A 10,000-nucleotide genomic window follows, 5' to 3' on the forward strand; every position below is an offset into this window, starting at 1 on the left:
TTTTTTAATTAACATTCTGATATTTAACACCCATGATTTAATCAATATGAAAAAAAATGTATCTAATGCATTAAAAAAAGATTTCGCATTTCAATTGTATAGTAAAATCCCATCAAATTTTCTTTTGACATATTCATATTTTGAATTAAGAAAAAACCTAGAGCTTAATTAAACATTTGTTTAAAGGAATGAGTCATTTAAACATTTCAGTTTGTGTGATTCGTATTCATAAATTTAAAAAAACAACAACAATTAAAATGTTTACTTTTTTTAATTTATGTATTTATGACTGAAATGTTCCATTAAGATTTATACAAAATGTTTGATTGAGCTCTATTTCTTTTAGTAATTTAAAATAAAAAAATATTAATAATATGTAAGGATTTTTCAATTCCATTTCACCGCATTTTAATATTAATTGAAATTCGTACATTAAAATTTTTTTGGAGTGTTTTCAGTAAATCTTATATCATATTTTATTCACGTTGCACTGAAATCTCATCAATTTCACTCACACACAAATTTATTATTTATTTAATAGTATACTATACATGTTATTATTGAATAGCCTATATACTGTACATATATATATTATGTATTAATAAACAAAACAAATATATAAATAAAAACAATTTTTTCACAAAAATCTCATCTAAAATTTATGTGGCGATGTTAATGTGTAAAATGTGTGTGTGTTTGTGTACATATATACAGTATATATACACACTCTAAAAAATGCTGGGTTGTTTAAACCCAATTTGGGTCAAATGGACAAACTCAAATATTGGATTAAAAATGTTTTATTTATTGAAATTTATTGAACCCAATGGCTGGGTTTGTCCATATTTGACCCAAAATTGGGTTAAAACAACCCAGAATTTTTTAGAATATATATATATATATATATATATATATATTTTATATACAACCAATGAGGTTGTTCTGATAGTTTGATCCAGTCGAGTGTTAATAACAGGGTTGGTCAGAGACACCGCAGGCAGCTTATGGGGACAAAATGGAAAAAGTGGAATTCTGAGCTGAGGAAAAAGTCTGACATGGGAATGTTTGTGTAAAACGAAATGAGCTGGACTTGAAATAAGACTTATGTTTTCTATATATTATAGAATTATTATGAATGCATCATTTGTCCCATGCAATTGGTGTTCAACGCTCCCTTTAATTCTCACATAATCAAATCATTGAAACTCAAATCAATATTTCATATCTGTTTATTTATTTACACGGTAAGTTAATACAAGACACATTTATCCCAATCACCCTGTCAGGGTTTATTTTGAAATAATGGCTGGCTGTGAATCTCGTAATATATTCACAATTGCATGCATTTCTCTTGTGTATCTGTTCAGTTTTAGAAAGACGTCTCTGCTTTTAAGTGCACACTTGGGGATGCTGATATGGAAGACGATGGTCTCGAGATGCTCAGCTCAGACAGGTGAGGAGATGAAGCAGCTGCCGAGTCTTAAAATACTGTCCATAATCAAATCAGCACATTTTTAAGAGCCTAAAACACAACAGGAATGAGTGCAAGACGAGTCTCATGAGAAACTCGGTTATATCTTATTGCTTCGGGGACCAGTAACCCTTTACATAAATAATAACTATAAAGTTTGGGGTCACTATGATGCTCAAATTTTCAAAAGTGATATTTATAATGTTACAAAAGAGTCTATTTCAAATAAATGCTGTTATTTTTACTTTCTATTCATCAAAAAAAATGCATCGGTTTCCTCAAAAATATGAAGCAGCACAACTTTTTTTTTAACATTGATAATAAACAGAAATGTTTGCATATTAGATCTGCATATTTTACTGATTTCTGAAGGATCATGTGACACTGAAGACTGATGCTGGAAATTCAGCTTTGATCACAGAAATAAATTACATTTTAACATATATTCACATAGAAAACAGATATTTTAAATTGTAATAATATTTCACAATTTTTACTGTATTTTTGACTGTTCAAAAAAACGTTTAAAAATCGTACCAACCACAAACTTATCAATGAGAGATGTGTTGATTTTTAACTTTAACTTTATTGTCGTCCATGCAGCTTTTGGAAACTATATTTTACTAACTGTTAGTGTCGAATAGCCAAAAGGTTTTATTGATTTCTGAAATTGAAAGAAGTGTTAAAAGTGCAGTGGAGAGAGAGCGAGCCTTTAAAATCACTTTATTTACAAAAATATTAAAGATACAACATTTTTAGTAAAAAGAAAAAAGCTTTTAAAACCAACAAGACTGAGAGCAATGGAATTAAAATAAAACAACAGAGTCTCAAGACATGAAATAGCATCTTAGAAATGCAAAATACTTGTTTCTAAAAAAAATTTATACAAAAAATAAATAAAAAAAGAGAGAGACATCCTTCAAATAGAGAGAGAGAGAGACTTTAAAATCACTTTATTTACAAAAACATTAAAGATACAACATTTTTAGTAAAAAAAAAAAGCTTTTAAAACCAACAAGAGTGAGAGCAATGAAATTAAAATATAACAACAACAGTCTCAAGATATTAAATAGCATCTTAGAAACACAAAAAAGCCTACTCGTTTGTAAAAAATCTAAATAAAATAAAAAGAAAGAGAGTGAGAGAGACATCCTTCAAAGAAAGAGAGAGAGAGAGTAGTTGTAAAGGGAAAAGGATCCTCCCACAGGAAGTGCATTCTCTCTCCTCATCTCCTTTTATGGTAAAAACACCCAAAAAAGCACGCGGGCACCTTGGGAATAGACCGATTTGATAGTGTGAGTCAAGAGCATAGCTGAGGTCCTGAGAATGAAGCCCGAGACCGACAGCAAACACTTCACGTCTGGAAACAGCTTCTACACTGTAGAAACACACAAACTAAATCCATAAAAAACTGAAACTGAAATTAAAAAAATTAAAAAAAAAAAACCCAGAGACATATTCATAAAAAAGGGTAATGTAGTTATTAAGCAAAACCTAAAAACATTAATAACGTTTTTGTTACTTGAAATAAAGTAAAATGAAATAAAATATATATAAAATTAACTTTATTTTAAAAAAACAAAACATTTTTTATTTTTATTTTAATAAACTTTATAAAATTACTTTATGTCACCTTTAAGCCCACAACAGATTTACTAAAACTTTAAGTTAAATGAAAATGGATAATATATATATATATATATATATATATATAAAATCTAGTAGGCTATCTCAGTAAAATAACAGGCAAAATCATCAACAACAACAACAACAAAAAAGTTTTGTCATACTATATTCAAAAGTCTATTTAAAATAATGACTTGCATGCACTGCATGTTTTTTTTTTACATGCAGTGCACATACAGTTCAGCTGTTGCTTCTGTCTAAATAAAAATTTTCTGTCACTTATAATATAAAACACACTACAGAATCATCAGCTCCGTATAGGTTATGACAGGCTCATCTGACACTTGAATCCAAATGAACTATCGTTCAAGCTGTAAACTCGACCAGCTGTCTAATATAAGTAGTATATGTGTTGCTGTACATGCAACAGCTCCTTATTATATCCGTGAGCTCACGAGCTTCCATCGGTCCCGGAGGAGCCTCGGATCCGTCCTCATCCTTCAGACATGCTCACGATTAAAGTTCAAGGGTGTTTGTGCTTCTCCGTCGCAGCTTCAAGACTGTGGAACAACTTATGCAGATATTAAAGGAGTAGTTCACTTTAAAAAAGAAACTTTTGCTGATAATTTACTCACCCCCATGTCATCCAAGATGTCCATGTCTTTCTTTCTTCAGTCGAAAAGAAATTAAGGTTTTTGATGGGATTTTTCTCCATATAATGGACTTCAATGGGGTCCAAATGGTTTAAGGTCCAAATGAGAGTTTCAGTGCAGCTTCAAAGGGCTTTAAACGACACCAGACGACGAATAAGGGTCTTATCAAGCGAAACGATCGGACATTTCAAAAATAAATACAAAAAGTTTTAAGAACTCGTTCATCAAAATGAGCGAATCTTTTTCCGAGTCATTTGGTTGATTCAATGAGTTCGAACAGGAGAGTCATGAACGCTCATCACAGAAGAGAGCAAGGTGAGCATTTGTGCTTAAAACTTAAACTTTTTGTATTTATTTTTTAAATGGCCGATCGTTTTGCTATAAGACCCTTATTCATCATCTGGTGTCGTTTAAAGCCCTTTAAAGCTGCACTGAAACTCTCATTTGGACCTTGAACCGTTTGGACCCCATTGAAGTCCATTATATGGAGAAAATCCTGGAATGTTTTCATCAAAAACCTTAATTTCTTTTCGTCTGAAGAAAGAAAGACATGGACATCTTGGATGACATGCGGGTGAGTAAATTATCAGCAAAAGTTTTTTTTTTAAAAAGTGAGCTACTCCTTTAATAACATATTCAGAATTCAAGACTCATTTATTCTGGACTTCATGTTCATTAAGAAGCTCATTTCTAGCTTTAAGTTTTAAAAATACCTAAAATACAGGAATACTATGTGGAACTAGACCACTGTTCAAAAGTTTGGGGTCAGCGAGAATCTATAATGCATTCAATTCATCAAAAGTGTCAATAAATGCATTTATAATGTTACAAAAGATTGCATTTCCTACAAACATTCTGTTCATCAAAGAATCCTGACAAAGTAGACTATGGTTTCCACAAAAATATGAGCTGCTTTCGACATTAATAATAATAATAAATGTTTCTTGAGCATCAAATCATCATATTCGAGTGATTTCTGAAGGATCATGTGACACTGAAGACGATGCTGGAAATTCAGCTTTGATTCACAGGAATAAATTTGACTATATTCAAAAAGAAAACAGCTGTTTTAAATTGTAATAATATCTCATAATATTAGTGAATTTATTATTTTTGATCAAATACATGCAGACTTCTTTCGAGGCTTCTTTTCAAACCCCAAAACCTCTTTTCATCATTTCCTCTCTGATAAAAATACCAAATCCATGATCGTCATAGTTTCCTTTCCACCAATATTGTTCATTTGTTACTGGCGTTAAAAAAACTTTTTTAAAACTTTTTTTTTTTTTTTTTACTTTTTAACTCGGTGTTTTGACTCTCTGGTTAGCATGGTCATTTTTTTGAGTTTCTAATAAATGCAGCTGTTTTATGAGGATGATAATGAGTCAAGGACACGCGATCTTCTCGTCTCGGTCCTCCTCCAGGAACGCCTGAATCCTGCACTCGTCCTCCTGCTTGAGATGCGTTGGAGAGATCATGACCTGAGTGTTTTCTAGCCCTTGTAAGGGGTTTTGAGTTGGCCGAGGTCAGCGTGAGCATTGTGATCCTGCGAGTAGTATGAAGCTGCAGACTCGGAGACCTGCATCTACAGTCCCCCTGCACCCAGAGTCCCGCATTTTCAGACCCCTCGTTTTTTGAGACAGCGCCTCCTATCAAATTGTATTGGATAAACATGTGAAGAACTTAAGCCAAAACATGAGTAAGCTATCTTCAATTTTATTTAGCGAATCGTAGTAGCCTACTCGTTTGATTTATTTTTTAATAAAACTAATTTAGCTCATCGATACAACATATGAATAGTCCATTTAATATTTGTAAAGATAGTTTGTAACACGATTTGAGCCGGTAATGTATGTTTTTTCGCCCTCTTCCTCCCGAAAATATTTAGATAGCTTACGTTTACGTTAGCCTTTAACCTTGGACTTTTTGTCTTAAATGCTGCAGTTATTTTCACTGCCCATTTTGTGCCCCCATACAGTTCAAACCCACAAAGTTGTCCAAAGTTCAAAAACATCTCAAGGGACACTTGAGTGACAATGAGTTTTTTTAATGCAGTTGAAGACGAAAAGTAAAGTCACGAACACTGTTTTTTCTTCCTTTTTTCTTTACAGCAAGATGATGTTTAGGTGATCATTAAATAAAGTACAGAATTGTTTATTATTGGTGTTTTGTCTATTCTGATTTGTTTTCCTTCGCATTCAAAATATTAAAAATATCAAAATATCAAAAAACAAATATAGTAATGTTAGCATTAGCATGGTAATGTTAATTAGACCATTATAGGTTTAACTGAAAGAAAAATTGGAATTTGAATTAAAAAAAAACATTGTAGCAATATAATATCACATAGCCTACTATTTTTCTGAAGATAGTTCAATCTGCTAATTGTCCCTTCCATCAGTAACAATTAGTTTATTTATTTTTTTTGACACATGCATTAAGCAGGGAACACAAATATTTATTGGATCATTTATTTGAAGACCGTAATATTGCATCCTATTGTTTTAATTGCATTTGGATATCGTGCGCTGTACTCTATATACTATAGCTACTGTGCGGGTGTTATTCGATCTTTTGAACAGCAGGAGGCGCTGTGTTCGAAAAACGAGGGGTCTGAGAATGCGGGACTCTCGGTGGGGGACTGTAGATGCAGGCTCCGAGTCTGCAGCTTCATAATATTGGATCCTGCCGTAGACTGTGAGTCACTCCCTCTGAACGCCATATGAGTTCAGATTGCATGAGCTGGACATGTCAGACATGATAGTAATGTCTGAATGCTGATGTCTTCAGCCAAACACATCCGACCTATGACTTTCCCTGTAAAAAGAGCTGAATGTATTTCACAATAACAGTATGAGACTGAGATCTTAAATGAAGCTGTGCAGGTTTAACCCCTGAAAACACATTTTTGGGACTCTCGTGTATTTCTTTTTGTTTATCGTTTTAAAGAGGAGAACTTTATAAGAGGTTATGCTTGATGTTGTTTTCAGGCTCTACTAGAATATGTTTCCTGCTTGAATGTTGATTATTTTCCTCATATTCTCCATTGTTGCGGCTCCTCATAACGCCGTTTACTTCCTGTCTCCATGAAGCCCCTCCTTCTGAAAAGCACACTGTGCTCTGATTGGTCGGCTGGACCACCAGTGTGTTGTGATTGGTCAAGCGCTTCCAGTGTGTTCAACACACTGCGTCTGGAAGGCATAAAGGCACATCCAAATCCAATAGTTTCTTTAGAAAGTGTAATTTGGATGTTTTGAACTTAAATTTATAAGCATAACAAGGTTTAACGATTTAAATTTCTGATAGATTAAAAAAAATGCAGAAAAAAAGACCAGTCCATGTCAACATGAAATCAAAATGTACCCATTTGCTTTCTTTAAATATTATTTTCCAGGTTTTATTGCGATAAGTGTTTCAAAACGGAAACCCAGATCATTTTTATTAACTTATTTTCAAATAATATACCATAGAAATTGAGATAAAATAGAGTTTCGGTCTGGATTGCTGCATTTATTTATGTGAAGAAGTGAGATGAGATGTCAAAGTTATAAACAATCTCCTAATTGAAACATATTCCAATATTCCACACATTATTACGGCATAAAAATTCTGGCATCAAGAACATATTGGCCAATTGTGTACAACCGCTGATCATATATAGTGCACACTTTTACTTCAACTTTTACTTTTTAGTTTTAATAGAAAAGCCTCCGCAAACTTTTCTTGCTCCAGAAAAAGAGTATTATTGTTCAGAAACAACTTAAATGATGACAGGAACTTCATCTTTCCCTTTAAAAGTCAGATTTAATTATAGTTCTATATTTTGTGATATTATAGAATTTAATGCATTATATATATATATATATATATATATATATATATATATATATATATATACTGTATATATCTTAAATAAATAGAAGACACATAGCTAATGCGGTGTTATTGCAGTTCGTTGAGATACTAAAAGTTTTATTAATATTTTGAATAAGACTTCCGCTGTCATTTTCATTTTATATGTTTAGGTAGAGTTTGATTATCAATAACTAACAAAAACATATATTTAATGCATAGAGATGACACAAAAAACAGATTTCATGCAATATGTTAAACTTTACAGTTCATAGTAATGCATACATGAACTTTTCCTAAATCAGGGGTCAAAAGTCATATTCTAGGTGACCCTGGTGAGGAATGATTGGTCATCGCTGATTGACAGCTGCCCTCTAGCGGTGCGATCTGGAGTAACACGCTCTTCAACAACACGTGACTCTTGTCAACAGGGGGCGCTATAGCACATAAATAAAGTCTGAAATAGCATTTGACTTATTGGTTAATGATTGTCGTATTCATATCCCACGATGATACTTCAAGATACATGATCTGCAGCTTCAGGAAACACAGACGACACGATGCACTAACAGAGATTTTTTTTTTAATTTAATTTGTTACATAAGATTAAATCAACATTCTTTCCTTGTTTTGCATAGTCTCTCAGTTGTGGTATCAATTTCAGCATATAGCCAACAATTTTCCCAGTCATAAAGTTTTTGCAAAATGTTAATGTGAACACAGTTTTTAAAGCTGTTATGATTTATCAATGAAAGATGACACTGCGGGTTACAGATTTAAAGGTTAATTCTCTTCACTGCCGATGGAACCGAATTAACCTGTTTTACTAGTGAAGTAGGCCTACCTCTTGTTAAAGTAAACGCATCATTACTGGAAGCAAAACGTAAAAATATTGTTCAAAGTTCTAAGTTAAACATAATTGGAGGATGTTGTACAAAAAGATTGTCTGTGTACTTTAAAATTTCATGTTTAAATTATTATAGCGTTGCTTAGTGTTCCTGAGTAATTCATTGTGAGCTTTACCAGTGTGAGTGATTTCCCCCACAGATTTCACATCTTGTGCTGCGTTTTGAATGGATTTTACTGCATACAAAATATAAGAAATATCATTTATTGTAAATATAAATAACAAACATCCTTTACAGGAATGATTTAAGTGATAAAACAAATGCATACGCTTAAAAATGTTCTATAGAACCGTAGCGTTCTTGAATCACTTTTATAGAACTCGTTATGGTTCTATGAGAAAGGTCTTCATATTTTTATATGCAATGAGTTATTAAAATTTTTCTTGTGATAAAGTGTTTGCGAGCTGTTTAATTCATGAATTAAAGCAAAATTAATTAATTGAAACCAAATCCCACGATGGGAATCGCTAAAAGGTTCTTATTACAAAAATATTGTTGTAAAATTCAGCTTTTATCATATAATTGAAATCTGTATAAACTGAAGGAGGATCACAGAGAGGAAAATAAATCACAAACGAGATCTCTTTAATTTCTCAATCGTTCCTCCCAAATAACAACGAGATTATAAAGATGGTCTCCTTCTTCTCAGAGATAAAGACCATCATGCTAAATGAGAATATTATAATCAGCAAAACAAACAATAAATTAAAGCACAATTATATTTACGCTTCAATATTGGTTCAGTTTGTCACTATGTAGGCAAAAAATATATATATACACCAACGATTCCTTGCCAACAAATCACAAATGAATTCTAACTGGATCAACTGAAATAGCATTAGCCTACTTTATGTTAAGGCTTTAACAAAAGTGAAATAGAGCAAATAAACTGCTAAAATCTGATCAAATTATGTTTTTTAAGGATTTTTTCTGCTTAGCAACACGCAAAATTCAGATATAAACAATACAGATATAATATAACCAGTTCAATTATTAATTATTCTACTACTTCATATAAAGTCATATATATAAAAGACATCTATGTAGTCTAATGGAAATATATAAAGCCATTATTTTTTTTAAATATTTAGGCCCTATCACAAAAAAAGCTTTAGCATAACTACTAGCGTTTAGCATCACAACATTTGAATCTTCCGGCTGAACACAAAGCCGTTGTTTACGTTAGGCTTGTGATTGACAGCTGGTTGAATGTAAATCACACGCATTTGATTTGCTAATAGAACCCCACTTTGAGAATGTTGGCCACGCCCCCGCTCACTTTCACCCAATTGCTGAAGAGCATGAAAACACACGCATTGAATATATAAATGCCGTGAGCACAGCAGCAGGTTCACAGTTAAACAACACGAGCGCGAACCGTTGGCTTTTTACGTTGGGATATTAAACTTAACTTTATTTATATATACTGTACTGTAAAATTGAAATTATTTATTTGTTCTGTACTATGGGAAAAGAAAGTTTATGGCTGC

At 32.3% G+C, this 10,000-nt stretch overlaps 1 protein-coding gene across 1 annotated transcript in view; it reads left to right on the plus strand.

Annotated features, from left to right (window-relative positions):
• The first annotated feature begins 1,255 nt into the window (after positions 1–1,255).
• The window catches only part of lplb (lipoprotein lipase b), an 18,786-nt gene continuing 10,041 nt past the window's right edge, over positions 1,256–10,000 (plus strand). The window contains exon 1 of the mRNA XM_089131551.1: positions 1,256–1,453. Within this exon, the coding sequence (XP_088987677.1) occupies positions 1,303–1,453 (151 nt within the window). The 5' untranslated portion in view covers positions 1,256–1,302. The remainder of the gene's footprint in view (positions 1,454–10,000) is intronic.

Source organism: Pimephales promelas, chromosome 5, assembly GCF_988280905.1.
Source record: "Pimephales promelas chromosome 5, fPimPro1.hap1.1, whole genome shotgun sequence".
NCBI lineage: Eukaryota > Metazoa > Chordata > Actinopteri > Cypriniformes > Leuciscidae > Pimephales > Pimephales promelas.